Raw genomic sequence first — 24,004 nt, 5'->3', positions numbered from 1 at the left:
TTTATTCACATTACCAGAATTCCCTGTGTTATACAGTATTTCACATTTGATAGTTTTATTTCGTTTTGTTTAAGTAGGGGTTGTTTCTTCAATAGGGATTGTATTTTTCATCTTATGTTGTTAAATGAATGTTTATTGCATTGTTTTAGTATCATGTGTTACCATGATGGTGTTCAGTGTTTGTGTGAATGACAAATAAATATTGCCTAAATAAAGAGAGGAAGTGAGAGTGGATACAAGAGCGACAAAGTGATTGACCGTCTTGAGAGAGAGAGAGATAGAGGGAGAGAGAGAGAGAGAGAGAGAGAGAGAGAGAGAGATGTCCGCGCATCTGTGGCAGTCGTCACATCACTGTTACACTGCCTGGAGTAACGCTCAGTCGGCTAATGAGACTCCAGAGGATGTTATAAGGGTTTGCAGACTTCAACAGGTGGCGGGTTTAGGGTTCGAGTCTCGGCCAGCATGAGCGCGGATTGTTCGGGATATTACAACGCGGAGAACGTGTTTGTCAGCGGCTTCACGTGCCCCAAACACGACAGCGACTCGCTCGCGATCTTCTGCTGCGGGTTCAATGACGTCAAATACTGCTGCGACGACCCCAACAGCTTTTTCCCTTATGAGTATGGCTATATGTGGTGGCTCAGGTAAGACACCGAGATTGTGTGTATTTTGTTATTGATACTTAATTTAAAACCATTATTCTACTGTATATTAAATATAGTTGCTCTTTAAACTTTAAAGTCACCGCGTAAAGAAAACGTAATACGACAAAAAATGTTTGTTTGTTTGTGGGTTTTTTTTTTTTTTTGAAAGAATAATGGTAGCCTACATTTTTATAAAAAATATTTTAAAAACACTTTATCATCTAATTAATCTAAATAATAAACTAAAGCTCAATTTTTTTTAAAAAAATTCAGTATTTAAAATTAAAATGTGCCCTTAATGCATTCATTAAATATTCTTTTCTTGAACACATAGGAAGATAAATATGTTCCATTCAACACAACACAAAACAGTGGTCATTTATAATGTCAAGCTAAGAAAAAGACAAATTAAAAATGCTCTTTCTCTATTTCAAGCCTTTTAAGGCCATAGTTGCAGTAAAACTTGTCAGTCTCATTCATACATGTCTTCATTATCCACAGCATGACTTTCAGAGAAAAATGACTGAATAATGAGACTTGTTCTCTTCATCACACACAGCTTTTTGTATGGCTTCAGGAGCCATTGTACAAGTGCATAATAGTGATTTCTTGACATTATATGAATTCACTTGTTATACGGATAAAAAATATTCTGCAAAACAAAGAAAGATAAAGATAAAGAAAGATAAAATGCAGTGTTTCCCAGAGCTATGATGAAAAACAATACAGATCTTCTCAAGACAAACATTGTTTGATATTTAAAAACAACAACAACAAAAAACATGTTGACAAACGAACACTGAGATGGAAAAATTGTAGGGCAAAAGGTAGTGAAGAAAAAGCAGTAAAACAGTAAAAAAATTTCCAGAGAAGCTGAGAAACTGACACTGTAATCTGCTTCTCAGGTAAAGTAATCTTGTTTTAAGCATGTTTAGATTTTTTTAAGAACAGGATTTTCAGAAATTATATGCTCTTACACAACACAACAGATCTTCACAAGACAACCATATATATGCTTAGTAAGCCATGTAATGGGTTTAACTGTTGATTGATGAGAGAACAGTGTTACAGGGTAGAACAAGAGCTCTTCATCAAGGTTCATCAGTGCTTATATGATGTGGCATTAATCTCAGCAAAAAGTTTCCGTTAAGTGGTACGATCACACTTCAGGTTTTAATTCGATGATCACTTTCTGCACAGGAACTTAATAATGATCTAATAAGACGTGAAGACATGCTGTCATGGAGCACGCATTGATTTTATGGTATTAATTCCAGAGCATTGACTGACAGATTAAACTGTATTGAAATGAGTAAATAATTCATGCAAATTGCTTCATTTATCAATGTCAGTAGTCAGAATAAAAGTTTAAGGTTCAAGAACTGCATGTACATAGTGCACATCCATTCTTATGTAAACTGTTACAGTAACTTTAAAGCTGCAATTTACGTCACAAATGGCAGAAATCAAGTCAAGTCACCCTTATTTATAAAGTGCCTTATACAATACAGATTCTGACAGCAGTGTTAAACAGGAAAAAAGTGTTTGATAATAGGAAGACAAAAGTAAACAGTCACTTCTTCAGTTAAAAAATGTTCGGTTAAGAAATGTGTGGTTCTTGAATATTCTGATGAGGGATGATAAGGGCAACAATTTGCATTCATTATAAATATTCATGTATCTCACAATTCCTGATGAGAACATGTCGATTTCACCCCAAAAATCTAATGAAAACGGCAAGATGATGATATTATACAAGAATGAAGCCTGTTTTATGTCCATATTTTTTTTTTCATTGTGAAATTAGTTACATGACAGTTAATCACATCCCTTCTAAATCTTCATGACTTGAATGCAAAATTTCCCATTCTCCATTTGTCATGCAAAACAAAAAGTAGGCCTAATTTCCATTTTTATTTTTATTTTTGGGTGAAAAATGATCTGAATGTGTTTCTGCGAGGCTTCGGTCATGCTTTTTGCAAATTAAAAGATATATTATCGTTGATACAAAGCCAAAATATTCTGCTTTGCAATCTAAATGAACACAGAGATGTATCTTTCCTCTCACTCATGGTCAATTAAAACTGTCTAGTGCTGCTTATTGTGGCTGCTACTGATCTTCAGGTGATTAGGTCAAGTCATCTTCATCGCTCTCACAGGGAACTCAATGATGACTCTTTTCTTCATATTTCAGCGTGACATGAAATTTAACAGCAGGACATTTCAGAGAAGTCTGTAGGCACTCTGTAAATGTGATTCACATACATGAGGTTGCTCATGCTGCCCTCTTAGAGTTTTATAGAGTTTTAAGAGAGTGTGATGAGGACCTTAAGCTCTGATCCATAGAAATAAAGGTTCCAAATGGAAGTCTTCGTAGCAATGAGCTAAAAGAACCATTTTGGGTTCCCAAAGAACCCTGCACTGATCAGATACCATTTTTTGTGTAAATGTGTAAATCCAAGGTTTGCTGGTGCAGAAATGACACACTTCACCTGAGTGATGCACTGTTAGTATGTCTCTTTATTGGTTGTCTAAATGACCCACCAAAATATTCTGCTTTGTAATCTTAATGAACACAGAGATTTATCTATTCTCTCACTCAATGCTCAATTAAAAATGGCATGGATCTAAGTTTTGATGGTGCAGAAATGACACTCTTCACCTTTAATGAGCGATTCAGTGTTAGTTTGTCTCTTTATCAGTGAAGTTTTCTAAAATACCCACTGCAGCTATTTAATTACAATTTCTCTGAAGGTGAGCTCCGCTGATCAGGAAACTTTTACATTCCAAATAATGTGAAATAGACGGTTCTGGACCCTTTTTTAAGTGGGCTTCAGCTGTCATCTCAGCCCCCCCTGAAACTATAATCAGCTATCTGAACAACTGGGCTAGTGCTGCTTCCTCAAGAAAGTTTACCATTCTCACGTGTTTTAAGTCTTGTCAATTTAAACATTTAAGTGCTTTTAAATAGGGATGTAATGATTCAAATATGTGAGGTTTCAAATTGGTTGAGATGCTAAACAAATCGTGATTCAATTAGGGATAGGAGTTTATATGAATGTATGTCTGAGGGTAACTTACTGTCTTTAGAAAAGTTTAGATGGTATTTTTTCTTTTCATCTTGCCAATGCACATTAAATTTCATAAGTGCAGCCATGCTTTGTTTACAGCGGTAACCAAAGAAACGCTTTAAGTGCCACCTGCTCGGCTCATCTGCTGTTTCTGTTTCATGCAGATATTTTTTATAGAACATAAAACTGAAGTCAAATCATTCTGTTTTTTTTGCTGCAAATTTCAAAATTATACAGTCTAATTTAGATTATAAACTGCTCATGTTTCAGTGATCATATGATTCTTTTTTTTTTTAAATCATTATTTTGTGTATTTGGTGTACCAGAATATGTTGACATGCTTTAATGTTTAAAAAACACATTATTTTTCAAATACTGTACATTATTGTAGGTCCTATATGCCCCGCCTCTCTCAAACGCGTCATTTTCTACAAAGTCCCTCCTTCTGACAAGCTTCTGTTGTAAGTAAACTTAAAGATTCCTAAATGCATCTACTTTCAGAAGGCCAAATAAAGTGCTTTTGCTTTTTTCCCTGACATGACTGCTTAAACACTGTGTTACTAAAACCACGCCTTCTTCTTTGCGTGAACATTTGGGCGGAATTACGCAAATATTTCCACATAGTGACATAGACAAGTGGGGGTGTGTTTGAACAGGCCGTTTTAATGAACTTTGATAAAGAATATCTCTTTGGATTTGAGACTGTAGTCTTTGCAACTTTACAGATCTTCTTCATGCACCAAGAGCTTGTAACACTCCAAAGAGAAAGGAGAAATTTAAAATCGCATCATACGACCCCTTTAAAATCCATTGGTTGCCTCTAAATTTAAAAGGAAAAAGTACAGGCAAAAGCCTTACTATTGTTTATATGAAGAGATTGCTTTATTTGTGTTACTTATTTATTTGATTTTGGGCTTGTTTTCAAATTTCAGTTTAGTTTTGTTATTTACATTTTACATTATATTTAAATTTTGTTATTTAGCAGACGCTTTTATCCAACGCAGCTTACCAATGAGGACATTAGAAGCAATCAAAACCAACAAAACAGCAATGATATGCAAGTGCCAGAATAATATAGTGTTATATTTCAATTTCACAAAGAAACATGCAGCTTTTTGTCCAAGCAATAATAAAAGGACATATATATATATATATATATATATATATATATATATATATATATAGTGAATCAAATAATGAAATCAAAATCGTGAATCGAATCGTGAGTTGAGTGAATCGTTGCATCCCTAATTTTAAGCCATTCAAGCACAAGACAGCATGAAGGAGATCTCAATGTGGCACACACATTTAGAAAATATCAGATGTAAGTCAATATAACGGATCTGTGCATTTGTAATGTTAATAATGTTTATCAAACAACTAAAGAAAAAAGAAAATCACTCACTGCTCTTGTCTTAACTAAGTAATGTTAACTTCTATAGCTTTATTGGGTATTTGTGTATATTTACTTCATAGATAAATAGAGGTTTCACATGCACTGTTAAGTATATTTAGGTAATTTGTATCTTTGTGTCTAATGGTCTCTCTAGGATGAGATGCTAGAACTGCCCCTGATGTGAACCATCCATTAACATTCATTGATTTATGTAAGAACTCATTTGCTGTTTTCAAAGCTCCAATTAATTTGCTCTCAGGCATGCAGAAGTGATGCAAAAATTGTTTGCGTTTTCAACCCCATGATCTTGTGGGGGAGGAGAAGAATGTTTGAAGGGAGTTGTTTTAATGTGTAAAAAAATCTAACCAAACATCTTACAAAAAGTAATGATTGTCTTTTATTCTAATCACATAATGGGTTTTTTGAAGTCAGAAATATGCAAATGTGTTTTGTGTGTGTATGTGTGTGGCAAAACAGGTACGATTTTATTAGATATCTTTTCTGTTCAGCATTAGTGGCCAACTAAAACATACATGTCTGACTAATTATTTATACATATAAGTTATGACACATAGCTAAATAGATAGATACAGATTAATATCGGTTTCCTATAAATTATTTTTAAATAAAAAAATTATATATATAAACACCATTTTGAAATTTAAATGCAATAATAATAATATTAATAATAATATAATTAACTTCTTGTTTTAAGCTTAAATAAGACCTAAAAACAGTTTGCCAGCAAGGTGTTTAAATGTGACTGCTGGAAGGAAGATGAAGGCAAGATGAAGATAGTAGAAACAAATACTTTTAATAGTAATCCTCAGGGCGAAGAAGGCCTCACACACAGGGTAGCATCAACAATATCGGACAACATAAGGAACAGAACGTAGAGTACTTATACTGACTCAAACAAGGAACTAATGACTAGATAAACAGAACACAGGTGAACAGAATGAACTAATCAACACACGAGGGAAAACTAGGTTAGGGGAAAACATGAGGGAAAAATCATTTCTGTGAGCATTTGATATTGACACGATCCACAGGTAAACTGTTTAATCTGTCTCTTTTTTTTCTCTGTCTCTGTTCTTTAGTTTGGGAGCCCTGGTTGGTTTATCTATAGCTGCTGTTGTGCTGTTAGCATTCATCATCACTATTTGTGTGCTTTGCTACCTGTTCATTGCCACTAAACCTCGAGGGCTGGACAACGGGCTGCCTTTACGAGCACCAGGTATGAAAACAGCTTCAACAAAAGATCTATTTCTACATATGAACACATCATCAGAGGAAAGTCCTTGATCTCAGGACTTAAAGGGTTAGTTCACCCAGATAGCATAATTATGTAATTAATAACTTACCCTCATGTTGTTTCATACCCTTGAGACCTCCGTTTATCTTTGGAACACAGTATAAGATATTTTAGATTTAGTCCGAGAGCTCTCAGTCCCTCCATTGAAGCTGTGTGTACGGTATACTGTCCATGTCCAGAAAGGTAAGAAAAACATCATCAAAGCAGTTCATGTGACATCATAGGGTCATTTAGAATTTTTTGAAGCATCGAAAACACATTTTGGTACAAAAATAGCAAAAACAACGACTTTATTCAGCATTGTCTTCTCTTCTGTGTCTGTTGTGAGAGAGAGTTCAAAACAAAGCAGTCTGGATATCTGGTTCGCGAACGAATCATTCAGTTCACCAAATCGAACTGAATCGTTTTAAACGGTTCGCATCTCTAATACGCATTGATCCACAAATGACTAAAGTTGTTAACTTTTTTAATGTGGCTGACACTCCCTCTGAGTTCAAACAAACCAATATCCCGGAGTAATTCATGTACTCAAACAGTACACTGACTGAACTGCTGTGAAGAGAGAACTGAAGATGAACACCTAGCCGAGCCAGATAACGAACAAAACACTGACTCATTCACGAGTCAAGAACCGTTTCTGTCAGACGCGTCAGAGCTGATGATACTGCGCATGTGTGATTCAGCGTGAAGCAGACCGACACACAGAGCGCCTGAACCGAACTGATTCTTTTGGTGATTGATTCTGAACTGATTCTGTGCTAGTGTTATGAGCACGGGTAAACCGAAGGCTTGAATCAAGGGCAATCATCGCAAATGACGCCATTACGTCGAGCACAAGAACCGGTGAAGCGTTTTCTTCAACCGGTTTATTGAATCGAACTGTCCAAAAGAAGTACTGGTGATCCGAAAACCGATGCAACCGGTTCTTGACTCGTGAACGAGTCAGTCTTTTGTTTGTTATCTGGCTCGGCTCGGTGTTCATCTTCAGTACTCTCTTCACAGCAGTTCAGTCAGTGTACTGTTTGAGTGCATGCATTACTCCGGGATATTGGTTTGTTTGAACTCAGAGGGAGTGTCAGCCACATTAAAAAAGTTAACAGCTTAAGTCATTTGTGGATTAATGCGTATTAGAGATGCAAACCGTTTAAAACGATTCAGTTCGATTTGGTGAACTGAATGATTCGTTCGCGAACCGGATATCCAGACTGCTTTGTTTTGAACTCTCTCTCACAACAGACACGGAAGAGAATCAATGCTGAATAAAGTCGTTGTTTTTGCTATTTTAAGACCAAAATGTATTTTCGATGCTCCAAAAAATTCTAACCGACCATCTGATGTCACATGGACTACTTTGATGATGTTTTTCTTACCTTTCTGGACATGGACTGTATACCGTACACACAGCTTCAATGGAGGGACTGAGAGCTCTCGGACTAAATCTAAAATATCTTAAACTGTGTTCCAAAGATAAACGAAGGTTTTACAGGTTTGAACGACATGAGGGTAAGTTATTAATTACATAATTTTGCTATCTGGGTGAACTAACCCTTTAATAACACACTTAGTACATTTTTAGAACCTTTGATGTGAGCCTGTTTGATGAGAGTTTGCTTTATTTGCCAAATTACATTTATATTTAGTCTTTGAGTAGCAGTATTAATCTCAATTAAATTACAACGAGTGTTTGTTCATGACAGGCGTTATGTTCTTTGTAAAAGTATGCACTGTATCAATAACTTATTTTCAATTATTTTGTGCACATTATCATCAACATATTTCTTACATTCGCTAAAATTTATATTTCATTCAACTCAAAGTAATTTGTACTAAAGTTAATTAATATGCCAAAATATTGACACAAGTTTACAGATATGTTTGCCAAAAACTTTGACTGAAGCAGAAAAAACTGTATAAATTGTGTAAGAAAAAGGAAAGTGACTCTTTCTCACACAAGTTTTTTTTTTGTGTGTGTGTGGATAATTTTGACAATGTTCACTCAAAAACTGAGGTGCATGAACTCAGATCAATGAGGTCCACAATCAGTCATTTCCAAAATAAAATACGCAATTTGTGCTTACTAAAAGATAAGCAAGATAAAATTTAATCTTGATAAAAAGATTTAATAATTAACAGATCCCTCCACACTGGTGTATTTCCCTCAGAATTTAAACAGGCTCAGATATCCCCACTACATAAGAAACCCACTTTTAACCCAGCACTTTTAGAGAACTACAGAATGGTATCCCTTCTTCCATTCATTGCAAAATCACTTGAACCACCAGATCCTCCTGCCAACCTTATTGTCAAAGGACATCTCAGGAACACTCCAGTGGTTTGAGACTTACCTCTCAGATAGGTCCTTCAAGGCAACTTGGAGGGGTGAGGTGTCCAAGTCACAACATCTAGCTAGTGGGGTGCCTCAGGGCTCAGTTCTTGGACCACTTATCTTTTCTGTCCACATGGCATCTCTAGATTCTGTCATTCAGAAACATGGATTATCCTATCACTACTATGCTGATGACACCCAACTCTACCTCTCTCACCATCCTGATGATCCGACGATAGCTGCTTGCAATTCAGCATGTATAACATAGATTTCTTGCTGGATGAAGGACCATCACCTTCAACTCAACTTTGCCAAGACAGAACTGCTTTTGTTTTCAGCAAAAGCATCACTTCATCACAATATATATATATATATATATATATATATATATATATATATATATATATATATATATATATATATATATACAGTACAGACTAAAAGTTTGGACACACCTTCTCATTCAAAGAGTTTTCTTTATTTTCATGACTATGAAAATTGTAGAGTCACACTGAAGGCATTAAGGGCTATTTGACCAAGGAGGAGAGTAATGGGGTGCTGCGCCAGATGACCTGGCCTCCACAGTCACCGGACCTGAACCCAATCTAGATGGTTTAGGGGTGAGCTGGACCGCAGACAGATGGCAAAAGGACCAACAATTGCTAAGCATCTCTCGGGGAACTCCTTCAAGACTGTTGGAAGACCATTTCAGGTGACTACCTCTTGAAGCTCATCAAGAGAATGCCAAGAGTGTGCAAAGCAGTAATCAAAGCAAAAGGTGGCTAGAGAACCTAGAATATGACTTATTTTCAGTTGTTTCACACTTTTTTGTTATGTATATAATTCCATATATAATTCCACGTGTTAATTCATAGTTTTGATGCCTTCAGTGTGAATCTACAATTTTCATAGTCATGAAAATAAAGAAAACTCTTTGAATGAGAAGCTGTGTCCAAACTTTTGGTCTGTACTGTATATATATATATATATATATATATATATATATATATATATATTATACAGTATATACACTTGCATTAAGTGCATGGATTCTGAACCCTGTGTAACTTAGTGTGTGTACAAGATGTGTCACAATTATTTCTTAAATGTTTGCAAGCATCATGATAATATCTGTTGTACTGACATGAATTTTAATTTGTATTATTTTAAATCAATTATATTCTATGTACTTCTGGCAGTTCCTAAGTGTGCATGTCACCTTTTGTGTCTTTTGTTCATACAACAGCTGTTTGGATTACCAGTAACTGAGACCCGTCTCATCTGATATGAGAGAAATAAGACAAATATTGATCATAATTCATTTACTGAGTCAGATGAAATGTGTAAAATATTGGGATTTGTAAAGAGTTGGTCAACTTAATTAAGCAAACAGAAAGACAAGCACCCACATCACTGGCAAATTGCTTAAAGTGGGTGCTCAGACAAAAATAACTTCAGATATAGTCAGCACACCATGACACCAAAAGTGTAGACATTTACAAAGACTCATTTTGAGCACACCAGCTCTTCATCAGATCACCTAATTAAGTTGACATTTAAGATCACATAGGAGCCGTTTATACTGTCATAATGAGAGATGGCAAAACAAAAGGACTTTGCTCTTGTGCCGAATCACAATGAGATCAATACGTTTGACTTGTTTATCTGATGAGTGTTTACATTGATTGCTAAGGAAAAAGTCAGTGATCAGTTTGTTTGTTCTTGTTTTTTGACAGTTTTTGCCAAGTGGACAATTAAAATGTCCCATAGCCTTGCATTGCAAATCATTTATTGTGAGTTTATGACTTTTATTTTGACTTAAACCAACAAGAAACCACATACACTGTTGGAAATCCTAAACCTACACCTAAACCCATTACAAATGAACTTTTAAAACATACACCGCAAAACAATCCTTCATTCAGCTGGAGAATGAGAGGACGAGGATGGTCTCACTGCCTACATTTATCCTGGTGTTTCCCACACAATTCTGTCTGTGGCACAAAATAATTGATGTAATTTCAACTGCAGTGTCAGCTCTTTCTGTGGCCTTTAGAGTCTCATTTTATCTTCTTCTTAAACTCTGCAAAAAGACCCCAGACATCAGTTTTTAAAAAAAAAAAAAAGAGACCCCATCCATGAAGGTGTTTTTAAAAGAATTGTAGGGGGTGTTTTTCTTTTCTTTCCTCTTTTCATCTCTCTGCCTCCTCTGACCTTTTTTTTGTCTGCCACAATAACGTCTCGGTTACATATGGTAAGCCTCATTCCCGGAAGGAGGGAACAGAGAAGTCATGTTGGTGACCGACGAAATTGGGATATCGCTTCGATAGACCAATCTACTTCGAGTGTAACTAAAAGAGCCAATGCACATTGGCATGCAGTTATTGCTTCCAGCTGCCACTCATCGCAACGTGAGTATAAGAAGGCAGCAGGTGCAATGCATACCAGGTTTTCGCTGATGAGCCTAGCTGGTGACCCGGTGGCTCAGCGGTGGTACAGCAACCATGGCGACGGGGCGTAGCATCTCCGCTCCGTTCCCTCCTACTCTCCTTCCCTTATACACATATAGCATCCGTTTAGGTGTAAATGGAGAAATTTGAGGTGATTAAAACCCTCATGGGAAGGCAGAAGTCTGCCGGGGAACACGGGCTCTTAGGCTATACTGTGGACTATACACATACGAGTACTGCTTAGTTCTCAATATGGAACCAAGCCTTCCATGGTTCTCACAGATTCATCATGAAGGCCTGGAACCGGACATTCTGCCACATCCAGCTGCCTAGGCTGATGGAGGATCTCAACAGGGTCTACAGTACGGACACTCTGGAGCAGTTTAAGGAAGCCGACACTAACCGGGGCCTCTCAGTGCCACTACCCGTTTGAGGTGAGAAAACAGGAGGATACCGGCTCTACACGAAGGCTATAGAACCTAGCGAATGTGTTAGGGGTCACCCAGCCCGCAGCTCTACAAATATCTGTCAGCGAGGCACCACGAGCCAGTGCCCAGGAGGACGCCACACTTCTAATTGAGTGAGCTCGCAACCTGAATGAGCAGGGCACACCCTATGCCTGATAAGCCAGGGTTATGGCATCCACAATCCAGTGGGCCATCCTCTGCTTAGAGATGGCATTGCCCTTCTGCCGGCCTCCGTAACAGACAAAGATCTGGTCTAAGGTCTTGAAGCTTTGTGTCCGGTCTATGTAGCATCTTAGTGCTCAGACAGGACAGAGCAAAGCCAGGGCTGGGTCTGCCTTATCCAGGGGCAGCGCTTGCAGGCTCACCACTTGGTCTTTGAAGGGTGTAACCTTGGGCACGTAGTCGGTCCGGGGCCTCAGGATTACCTGGGAGTCAGCCGGCCCAAACTCTAGGCATGAATCGTTGACCGAAAATGCATGCAGGTTCCATACCCTCTTAATGGAGGCCAGTGCAAGCAGGAGCAGAGTTTTCAATGAAAGAAACTTTAGCTCAACTGAATGCAAAGGCTCAAATGGGCCCTACTGTAGGGAATTAGGCACTAGAGTCAGGTCAACAAGTGACCTGACAAGTATTTAACCTCCTGGCCCTTCTAAGGAACCTGATGATGAAGTCATGCTTACCTGAAGACTTCCCATTCACGGGGTCATGGTACGCAGCAATAGTGGCAACCTGGACATTGAGGGTGGAGGGAGACAGCCTTCGCTCAAGCCCTTGCTGCAGAAAGGAAAGCACAACCACAATCGTGCATCTTCGGGGGTCCTCTTGGCAAGAAGAACACCGCTCGTTGAACAAGGTTCCACTTCAAGGCGTGTCTCGTAGACAGTGCTCTTGTCGAAGTAATGATGTTCACTACCTCCTGGGATAAGTCATCTAGAACCTCCGCGTCCCGTCCAGGGCCCAGACATGGAGTTTCCAAACGTAGTCAGGACAGTCGTGGCCAAAAGTTTTGAGAATTACATAAATATTAGTTTTCAAAAAGTTTGCTGTTAAACTGCTTTTAGATCTTTGTTTCAGTTGTTTCTGTGATGTACTGAAATATAATTACAAGCACTTCATACGTTTCAAAGGCTTTTATCGACAATTACATGACATTCATGCAAAGAGTCAGTATTTGCAGTGTTGGCCCTTCTTTTTCAGGACCTCTGCAATTCGGCTGGACATGCTCTCAATCAACTTCTGGGCCAAATCCTGACTGATAGCAACCCATTCTTTCATAATCACTTCTTGGAGTTTGTCAGAATTAGTGGGTTTTTGTTTGTCCACCCGCCTCTTGAGGATTGACCACAAGTTCTCAATGGGATTAAGATCTGGGGAGTTTCCAGGCCATGGACCCAAAATTTCAACATTCTGGTCCCCGAGCCACTTAGTTATCACTTTTGCCTTATGGCACGGTGCTCCATCGTGCTGGAAAATGCATTGTTCTTCACCAAACTGTTGTTGGATTGTTGGAAGAAGTTGCTGTTGGAGGGTGTTTTGGTACCATTCTTTATTCATGGCTGTGTTTTTGGGCAGAATTGTGAGTGAGCCCACTCCCTTGGATGAGAAGCAACCCCACACATGAATGGTGTCAGGATGCTTTACTGTTGGCATGACACAGGACTGATGGTAGCGCTCACCTTTTCTTCTCCGGACAAGCCTTTTTCCAGATGCCCCAAACAATCGGAAAGGGGCTTCATCGGAGAATATGACTTTGCCCCAGTCCTCAGCAGCCCATTCACTATACTTTCTGCAGAAGATCAATCTGTCCCTAATGTTTTTTTTTGGAGAGAAGTGGCTTCTTTGCTGCCCTTCTTGACACCAGGCCATCTTCCAAAAGTCTTGGCCTCACTGTGCGTGCAGATGCGCTCACACCTGCCTGCTGCCATTCCTGAGCAAGCTCTGCACTGGTGGCACTCCGATCTCGCAGCTGAATCCTCTTTAGGAGACGATCCTGGCACTTGCTGGACTTTCTTGGACGCCCTGAAGCCTTCTTTACAAGAATTTAGCCTCTTTCCTTGAAGTTCTTGATGATCCTATAAATTGTTGATTTTAGGTGCAATCTTAGTAGCCACAATATCCTTGCCTGTGAAGCCATTTTTATGCAACGCAATGATGGCTGCACGCGTTTCTTTGCAGGTCACCATGGTTAACAATGGAAGAAGAATGATTTGAAGCATCACCCTCCTTTTAACATGTCAAGTCTGCCATTCTAACCCAATCAGCCTGACATAATGATCTCCAGCCTTGTGCTCGTCAACATTCGAGTGCGAGTTAACAAGACGATTACTGAAATGATCTCAGCAGGTCCTTTAATGACAGCAATGAAATGCAGTGGAAAGGTTTTTTTGGGATTAAGTTAATTTTCATGGCAAAGAAGGACTATGCAATTCATCTGATCACTCTTCATAACATTCTGGAGTATATGCAAATTGCTTTTATAAAAACTTAAGCAGCAACTTTTCCAATTTCCAATATTTATGTAATTCTCAAAACCTGGAAAAATTCTCGAACCAGGTCCAAATGTGGGGCACTACGGCGTCACTAGCAATACTTGCTCCTCGTCCTCCCAGACTTTGCACAGTGTCTTTGCGAGAAGGCTCGCACAGAAGGGGAATTGGCTGTTTGCAACACGACAGGGGGTAGTGTAGCCTGAAGTGCGCAACCCACTTGAAACAAGAACGAGCACCGCTGAAGTGCCGTCTCGCCAACACACGAAGCTTCCGAGAGCATGCTGAAATCATAGTTCACAACAGACACAGTGAAGCAGAACGATACTAACGCTTGGCTTTCAAAGTGAAAAAGCTGATATGCATTGCACCTGCTGCCTTATTATACTCACACTGTGATCAGCAGCAGCTGGATGCAATAATTGCAGATTGGTCTATCATAAGCAATATACCAATTTCATTGGTCATTGACATGATGTCGAGAGTGACCGACGAAAGGGATCTGGAGTTTCTGATTTAAGCGGATAATGCAATTCCTGTGAAATATGATGTCATGGTTAATAGATGTTTTTTTTTTGTCCGTTTCCATTTAGAGAATGACCATTGTTTTTTGAAAACTGTAAAAAACTTTTGAAAAGGTATGAACCGGACAGGCTTTTTTTTTTTTTGAGAGTGTAAGATAAAGACAAAATTACCACTTATATTATGTTTCTGATCCATTATGGGTTTTGAATTTTCAGCATTTGTTAGAATACTTGTTTTTTTGTGTGTGTGATATTTATCCCCAATATAGTGCTGCTCCAATTTCAAAAAGAGGTGGCTGAAATCTCTCCAGCGACTGCTGATGTAGTTGCATTTTTGGAGGAATAAAACTTGTGTACTGTATATGGCCTGAACAAGCAGATGCATTTATACAGTTGGTCTCCTTGTCTTTTTTTTATTTGTATTTGGTCTTTTCTTGATCTAGCTATAAAAAATGTGTTCTGAGAACGTTTTGCTAATGTTCCCGTTAAGTTGTGAAAATTTTGTTTCTGAATGTTCTCTTAACCTACAAAACTTCCAGTTTTTTGGTTGAAAATATATCCATATATCTATTGTATAAATCTCTATATACCATATATATAAAGAGAGAGATATATATAAAGAAAAAAAAATTTTTTTTTATCATACAGGTTTTTGAAGAGTTTTTGGTATTGAGGGAGTAATCTGGTAAATGTAAGATATAAATAATATTACTAAAACTATTATTTTTATTCTTATTCCCTCATCGTTTTCACTTTTTGTGCAATCTCTTAGATCAAAGTGACCTTTTATTGCTTAACAGTTTGAATTCATAGCATTATTTTGGGCTTTCTAAAGCAAAGTAGTAGTGAAGTATGTATTGTACAAGATTACTGGTTAAACTAAAAAAACGTAAAGGTTAAAGATACAGTGAACATCAAAGATGGTTCCTCCCAGTCATTTATCAGAGTCTGCACTGCAGAGCGATCAATTGTGCTCGAACAGGAGGCTTTTTCGTAAGACTAGAGAGACGAGCAGAATACTTGACAGCCTCCTCAGAGAGATTTTCTTGACTGCAATAACAGCACAGTATTTGCATCTCTTCTGTTTAGCAGGTGCTTTTATGCAAAGTTACTTTCAAATTAGAACAATACAAGTAAAAGGGATTCACCCAAGAAAGAAAATGGTGCAAGTAGTTGTCACATGACATCATTATTTTGCATATTTAATTATGATGTGCATTCCAGTGTCAAAACTTTGGCATTTGGATTATATTGAAAAACATACTATTTTATATTATAATAAATTTACATTAAATTATTTATTGCAGTTTAGGATCATTCACCACATTTGAAACTACTTTTGAGGACATTTATTGAGCTATTCTCTTGCATGAAATAACATATCATTTATCCTTTCTCAACACTCAACAGACATGGATTTTGATTGATGTACTGATCTGTGAAAGCTTGAGGAGACACTTTGTCTTGAAGATTTCAGGATAAATCATTGGTCTGTAGCTCAGGGTGCCATTAATCAAACATGCTAAGATAGTTAATTCAGTATCTCAATATCTCAATAACTCATCTAATAGCATGGATAACTCATTTTATTTAGTCATGTTTTTGTTAAGGGTGTCGGGTCTCGGGGCTAATCACCTGTCTTTTTGGTGTGTGTGTGGGTGTGTGTGTGTTGGGATGGTTTGACAGCTCACCGCGTCTGCCTGTTTGTGTTTTCCCCGCCTCCCTTGTTTCCCCGTTGTTAACCGTAATTGCTCGCCACCTGTTCTCTATGTCCTTCTAATTTTTTCCCCTTTATTATTCCCTGTGTTCCTCTGTCTATTGTCAGACTGTTGTTATTCATACCAATAGCTCCGATCATCTAGCAGCTCTTTGAACTCACCTTGTCGTGTCTTTTCCTCAGGCTCCAGTGTGTTTAGTTGATTCCTCTGCCCTTGTTCTTACAAGCCTAGAGCTCCTAGTAGCTTCCAGCTGTTCATCCCTCCGGTTCGGCGGTTATACGTACTTCTGTGAGACGTGACTCATCTGCTACTCATCCTCACTGCGAGTGAAACCTGTGAACCGTGACTCTTCTCCTCTGTTTTGTATAAAGCCTTGAGTTTACCCGCATCTGATTCCAGCCTGCTTTCTCTTGACATAGGGACTATATGGTCTTTTTATTACAAATGATAATATTGCATGACAATATTTAAGCATATAAATATTAAAAGGCAATTTCACCTTTTACGTCTTGTATTATAAATTCTGAAATCTCCCTTGAAAGCTGTGCAAAAAGCTCTTGATAATTCATCATAATGCCCAGATACATATTTAACACACACACACACACACACACACACACACACACACACACACACACACTAGTCCATGGAACTCAAACTGGGAAAATATCACACTGAGTCTTTATAAGGTGTTGCTATAGTTCATAAACATTCTCAGTGTGAGATTTCTCCATGCAGTAACAGTATTAAATGCTTTTATGTGTCTGTGTGTGTGTGTGTGTGTGTGTGTTATCTTTATAAGCCATGACGCATTACAGACTATTTTGAGTGTCTTGGACTACTGTGATTGTACTGAGCTGTTATTACTAATTAAAACATTACTTATAAACATCATAAACCATCAATCATTAATTTGAATAAATCTAAAATATAAATATTAAAAAACTAAAACAAAAATGGTGCCTTGGTAACTAACTGAGAATTAGTTGCAGTACTAAAATGACTAAAACTAAAATAAAAATATATTAATAAATTATAATTAAAATGAAAACTTGAAGCTAATTATATAAATAATATATTAGTCTATAAAAAAACTGAAATTCTGAAATTTTGTCTTGGCAGCTAAGTGAAATGAAGATGAAGTACTAAAATAGCTAAAACTAAAATAAAAAGCTAAATAGAAATATTAAAAATAAAAAAATGAATAAAAAAGACAAACCTTATTTATTAAAATTTAAACTAAAAGTAAAATGTAAACTAAAAATAAAAGCTAATTCTAAATATTAAATATAATACTACTCCACAAAACCACAATGTAATTATTAAAACTTAAATTAAAATAATTAAAAATATTGTAAAAATACTAAAATGGAATATAAAAAACTGATACAAAAATAAAAAAAAATTTGCCTTGGCAACCAAATAATAATTATATAAAAAAAATATAAAATATTACTAAAACTAAAAAATGTCAAAGCACAAAGTGTAATTATTAAAACATAAAATTTTAAATATAAAATAAAAGCAAATTTAAAAAAAAATAAAATAAATAACGTAATGGTTTATAAATAATAATCAAATAAAACTGGTCTTAAATCAAAAATCCCTTATCTCCTGGAGGTATTTACAGATTAGTTTGACCCCATCATGCATGCAATTTTTAAAGTTGTACGTCCTTCAGTATTTCAATGCATTCTTGTATTTACCAGTGAGTTTTGCACAGATAAGCAGCAGAAAACTCTTCATAAAAATGTCTGTTTTCTGTTGTGTGTTTCTCAGGATCTGGGCCCAGTCCTCAGGAGGGTCCGAGTCAACCGAGTGCCCCGTCAGGACCACAGGGTTTCCGCAAGCATTTCCAAAGGGGAAAACTAGACTGTGACAACCAGCCCCCCGACCCGGACCGCCTGTTCCAGCGCTGCTTCATGGCTACAGTCACCACCATCAATGTTGAAGGACCTTCATAAAGCCCTGGAGCCACAAACACGACATGAACAACATTACCCAGGAGTCTTTTCATCGGCTTTATCCAACCATCATTTGACTGATGTAACATTTTGAACCATAGAAAGAGTGTGGAATTGAAATCTCCCCCATTTTGGCCTCAACAAACTCTCAGTTTTTGGAGACTGAAATCAATGACGAATTGCCTCAATGTTACAAATCCTCTTTGTTTGCATTTTTGATGCAAGAAACATTAAAGCGTTTACATTCATCAAGACTTCAGCTCTTTGAGACTCTGTAGGCTGAACCAAAGACAGAACTGAACTCAATCAAAGAGTTTGTTGTTCCTAGAATCCCGGCTGTTCACCTTTTTCTCAAACAAGGTTTACAGAGTGATTAGACCTGCACATGGTGTCAATGACTTCAAAACAGCGTTGAGCACTGTTTGAACCATCGAGTGATTGCTATAGTGCAAGAATCAAAAGTTGAAGTGTTTTTGATTTGTTCTTCTGCTTTTGTTGCCAGTTTGGGTCATAGCATTAAATCACGTTGGGTATAAAATATTATCTGACCTAAAATGAACATGGCATGAAAGTATAAGTATATACTTTTTTTTCGTAGCTTTTCGTTTTTTAATCAATAGCTACAAAAAAGAAATTATTTGTTGTTTTGTTATAATTTTTTTTTATTATTAATTTGTTTTTGTTTAATATTTTTGTTTCATAACAAGGTTGCAGAATATGCAGACAAAGTTGACAAACTACATTTTCTAAAGGTTAAGCACCACTTTTTGTCAAAAAATCAGTAATTGACTTTTTTTTTAATATTGTTTTTATTTTATATTTGTAAGCTTTATTTTTAAGGCTGTGTTAATGCAAAGTGCCAGAACCAAATTTTGCACCAATCATTATTGTCTCAGTAATAATTATTTTTAAAAGTTGGTATTTATTTTCTACAAACTATTACTGTGGCCGTACCCTTTTAAAAGCTACCAATATGTATTTTTAAATTTCTAATATTATCATTTAGGGGTAAGGTGCAAAATTTGACCTTTTTGAGTGCTCTCATAAAAAAGGTACAAAAGCTGTTTTTGGGGCAGTACCCTTTCAAAAAGAACACATAAAAAACACTGGGTTAAAAAAACAATTTGGAATATTAAATAGTAGATAGGACAGAACACATGTAAACTTTTATATATTTAAATTTAGCATTATGGATTGATTCACCTGTAATCAACCACTCTGAGGACATATTTATTTATATTATGTATCTTTATGAATAAGATCATTTATTTTAAGGAAGGCAGGCCTTTCCATCACGTGTAAGGCACTGTAACGATTTTAGATCAAATAAATTGTACACAAAGCTGTATTTTACCAAAGAAATGCATCAGTTTGATGGCAATTAGAACTGCTTTCTCCTGAAGAGGACGTAAAAACCCCACGGTAAACAACTCAGTCTCTGGGTTATGTCTGACCGATGAACTTGGTAACACAAAAACTACCCAAAACACTGAAAAAATAAATCGAAAAATGCTCAACCCAACTGAAGCGTGCATGTAAGTACCATAAAGGTACATAATAAAGTGTAGTGTATTATTACCTTCATGGTACATATTTGTACCTTTCAAAAAGATACTTCCCCAGTGAGAGATTTTGTACCTTTTTCTTTTTCTTTTTTTGAGCGTACTGTATAATGACCGCTCGTTCCTTTTTTGAGTGGCAAGGAAATGCTTGAAAAATTGTTGGCTTTCTGTGTTCATGAATTGTTGTGTGTGTTCTGCTGAAGGCCAAAGCTGCACTGAAGTCTACTTTGTAAGCCATTTGGTTATCTGTTATTTACTTCAGATCTTCAGGGTTGCAACTTTGACCTATTGATTTGATTACAATTCTCTGTGCTCAAAAACTTAATGTACCGTTAAAGATTTCTGTGTTTCCAAAGAGCTGCATGACTCATTGATTTTTCATTGACGTTTGTCCTGAATGGCTTTGTTTGTTTGGAGCTGCTGTTGTTAATGTTGTTAATGTTTCATGATGCTTTTTGTGTTTTTTCTAATATATGCCTTGTCAGCACCGAACTGAAAAATGATTTGCCTCTAAGCACGGCTAATAAAGAAATGTGCATCTGAGTCAACAACGACCGCAGGACATCAAGATGCCATACAAGTTCAAGATTCTTCATCTCTGAGCTTTAAAAACCACATTAATTGTTCGTCTGTTATTTATTACATCAAAGACTACTCATTCAAGAGTATTTCCGAGATCAACACCAGTTAATGCATTCTGAGAAATCCTCGCTCAAACCATTAAATGTATTTTAATCCCCTTCTTGTTTGAATGTAATGGTTATCTCAAGTCAGTGTACTGCATTGAGTCACTCTTTTAACGCATTCTCCACATACATGCTCAAAGTGGTTAAATTAGTAGTTATAGGACACTCAAAAGACTCAAATTGCACACTTTAAGCAGTTTATTTGTTCTCATGCCATCCACTTATGATGTTAGTGAAGGTTTCTTGCCTCATACACTGCTCATTTAGTTTGCACTACAATTGTACACTTTTTTCTAACCTTTAAAGCTAAACCGAGTGTCTTTTATATTCTGTACTGTACCTTTAAGACTTTATGTAAATGACCTCAGTTTTGATTGGCTTACCTCGTGAAACAAATAACTGCAGGCTGCAGATTTGCTCTAATACCCTAAAATCATTGATACATGCTTTTTCAATGTTGTAAATAAACTGAAGATTATTATAGTGTTATTATATAGTGTTAAGCAAATAAATAAATAAATATAAAATATAGGAAGAAAGTAAGGAAGAAATTAAGTAAAAGAAAATATAAAAAGCTTTTATCTTAGCTTGATGCAACATTTTTCGTTGTAAGACACTAAAATAATTAAAAATAAAACTGATATGAAAAGTTTATATATACAGTACAGACCAAAAGTTTGGAAACATTACTATTTTTAATGTTTTTGAAAGAAGTTTCTTCTGTTCATCAAGCCTGCTTTTATTTGATCAAAAATACAGAAAATTGTTTAATATTGTGATATATTATTAAAATTTAAAATAATTGTTTTTAAATGTATTATACTTTAAATTATCATTTATTTCTGTGATGCAAAGCTGAATTTTTAGGATCATTATCACATGATCCTTTAGAAATCATTCTAATATGATGATTCATTATCAAAGTTGGAAACAGTTCTGCTGCTTAATATTTTTTCAGAACATGTGAAACTTTTTTAGGATACTTTGATGAATAAAAAAAAAGAAGCTTTGTTTTTAAAATATTAATATTTTGTAATAACAATATACACTACTGGTCAGTAATTTGGGGTTGTGACAAGTGGGGCGGGGCCGAGGGACATGGGAGCGAGGCCGGGGGAGTGATTGGAGATGAACTACACCTGTTCGTCCCACCGGTCTCGAGGCCCATGGAGGAGATGGAAGGATATAAAACTGGAGCGACGACAGTGAAGGACGAGAGAGGACCAGGCCTGGGCTTTTAGTTGTGTTTTGGTTTTTATTTTATGCGCACCAGTCGTCCGTGAGGGGCTGGTGCGCTGTTTTGTGTTTATTTTTGTTATTAAAATGTTTTTGATTGTCCGCCGGTTCCCGCCTCCTTCTTCCGGATGAATATGAAGGTTGATATCGTTACAGGGGTCAGTAATTTTTTTTCTTTCATTTTTTTTTAATAAAATCAATACTTTTATTCAGCAAGGATGTGTTAAATTGATAAAAAAGTGATAGTAAAGAAAATATATTATTAGAATATATATTATTAGAATTTTTTTTTTTTTTTTTGAATAAATGCAGTTCTTTTTAACCTTTTATTGATCAAATATATTAGACAGCAGAACTGTTTCCAACACTCATAATAAATCAGAATATTAGAATGATTTCTAAATGATCATGAGATCGACTGGATGTTACGGGACACTGAAGAATGGAGTAATGATGCTGAAAATTCAGCTTTGCATCACAGGAATAAATTATTTTTTTTTAAAGTATATTCAAATAGAAAACTATTATTTTAAGTTGTAATAATATTTCACAATATTACTGTTTTTTCTGTATTTTTGATCAAATAAAAGCAGGCTTGATGAACAGAAGAAACTTCTTTCAAAAACATTAAAAATAGTAATGTTTCCAAACCTTTGGTCTGTACTATTAAACTGTACACCTCAAAGAAATTAGTTCATTTTATTGATCGAAAAAATTAAATAAAATAAAAATGAGTGTTTTAAATTGTATTTTCATATCAGGGTTGCAAAAATTGCAACAGTTACACAATTAAAACCAGGCAGCATTTTCTAAAGGTTAAGCACCTCTTTATCATTTTATTAAAATAGAGCAAGGAATAGTAATTTGTCATCATTTAATTCTCATTTGAAACCTGTGATTTTTTTTCATCTTCAATAGAACAAAAAATAATAAACAATAAAAAGTAGATAAACTGTGGTAAGGGTTTAAAATGCTCAAAATAGCAGGGGGGGGGGTGCATCATAAATACATCATAACAGTAGTCCACATGACTTGTGCACTCTATTTCTACTCTTCTGAAGTCAGTTTATACAGAAATTGATGCTCTTAAATCTCATGTGATGTTGATGTCAAACTCATTTTGAGACACAAGGTCTGAAACTAGGTACGCAGAATATTTAAATTCTGTGTGACTGTTCCATCTTTTAACAAACATCAAAAACTGCACTGGCAAAGTCCTGATTTGTGGTGAGAGAGAGAGAGAACAAAAAAGCCTTTAAGCTCTGGGGCTTCTTGAGAATTGAAAGTCAAAGCCAGAAGCAAATTTACTGCATACTAGTGACAGTGAAAGGGTGATTTGACTGAGATATTGTATATATCTTTGTCCCAAGAGAAATTAATTATGGAAATGAAATGTTGGATAACATTTTGTGAACCTCAGGCAGTTCTCAGGTCAAACACACTCAGTATTTGTGTGTTACAGCAGATGTACAGTTTTATCCCTAACAGAAGCAAAAGTGAGAATGTTCTAAAGAGACTTTGTGGTTTAATGAAAAATAAAAAAAATAAAAAAAACAAGAACATTGTATTAAAATAGTACACTTACAAGTATACAACTAGAACACTGATATTTGTATACATCATGAAATATACTTCTTAAAATAAATTTGAAGTATGCTACTTTGGTTACAGTGGTACTCAACACTGATTACTGTCAAACTTTTAGAATCCTTCATCATTTGAATTAAGATTATAATTTAAGACAAAATCACCTCTTTCTACTTTGAGATCGTTTTGAAGGTAAATAATGATTTAAAACCATAACAAGAATAGTTTAATAGCTGCGATACTGTTTTTGTAATCAAATCTTTTGTTAATCAACAGTTAAAGACTTTAGTAGAAGTTGAAGTATTAACTCAAGCTTTTTACTTGAAAAAGTAAAAAAAAACTACTTAAAGTATAAAAGTAAAAGTAATGTACGGGAAAAAATGCCATTAAGAACAAAAGCTTAGGCCGCGCCACAGGGGCCTATTGTGCACTACCCCACCTCTCAAAAAACATTTTTCTAAAGGCCATAGGCCATGACTATAATGTTATATTAAAATGTTCATGTTGAAAAATTTGGGATTCACTAGGCTACCTGTTTCAGCCGCATATATGCCCATTGAAAATGAACGCAC

The 24,004-nt window shown here is 36.1% G+C and overlaps 1 protein-coding gene across 1 annotated transcript; it reads left to right on the top strand.

The window, feature by feature from the left end:
- The first annotated feature begins 324 nt into the window (after positions 1-324).
- On the top strand, positions 325-18,613 carry LOC132129206 (protein shisa-like-2A). Its single transcript, XM_059540715.1, has 3 exons — positions 325-644; positions 6,212-6,348; positions 18,177-18,613. The coding sequence occupies exons 1-3, from the start codon at positions 463-465 to the stop codon at positions 18,359-18,361; spliced, it is 504 nt and encodes a 167-aa protein (XP_059396698.1). The 5' UTR covers positions 325-462; the 3' UTR covers positions 18,362-18,613.
- The last annotated feature ends 5,391 nt before the right edge of the window (positions 18,614-24,004 follow it).

The sequence above is a fragment of the Carassius carassius genome, chromosome 46 (genome assembly GCF_963082965.1).
Source record: "Carassius carassius chromosome 46, fCarCar2.1, whole genome shotgun sequence".
Lineage (NCBI taxonomy): Eukaryota > Metazoa > Chordata > Actinopteri > Cypriniformes > Cyprinidae > Carassius > Carassius carassius.
The sequence above is the reverse complement of the archived record's forward strand: the minus strand, read 5'-3'. Positions and strand labels throughout refer to the sequence as shown.

What these genes read in the sequence shown, in the direction of transcription:
- LOC132129206 (XM_059540715.1), top strand. Translation starts at nt 463, where the DNA reads ATGAGCGCGGATTGTTCGGGATATTACAACGCGGAGAACGTGTTTGTC. An exon ending in GGCTATATGTGGTGGCTCAG is followed by an intron (nt 645 to 6,211) that starts GTAAGACACCGA and finishes TCTGTTCTTTAG; the next exon opens with TTTGGGAGCCCTGGTTGGTT. An exon ending in GCTGCCTTTACGAGCACCAG is followed by an intron (nt 6,349 to 18,176) that starts GTATGAAAACAG and finishes TGTGTTTCTCAG; the next exon opens with GATCTGGGCCCAGTCCTCAG.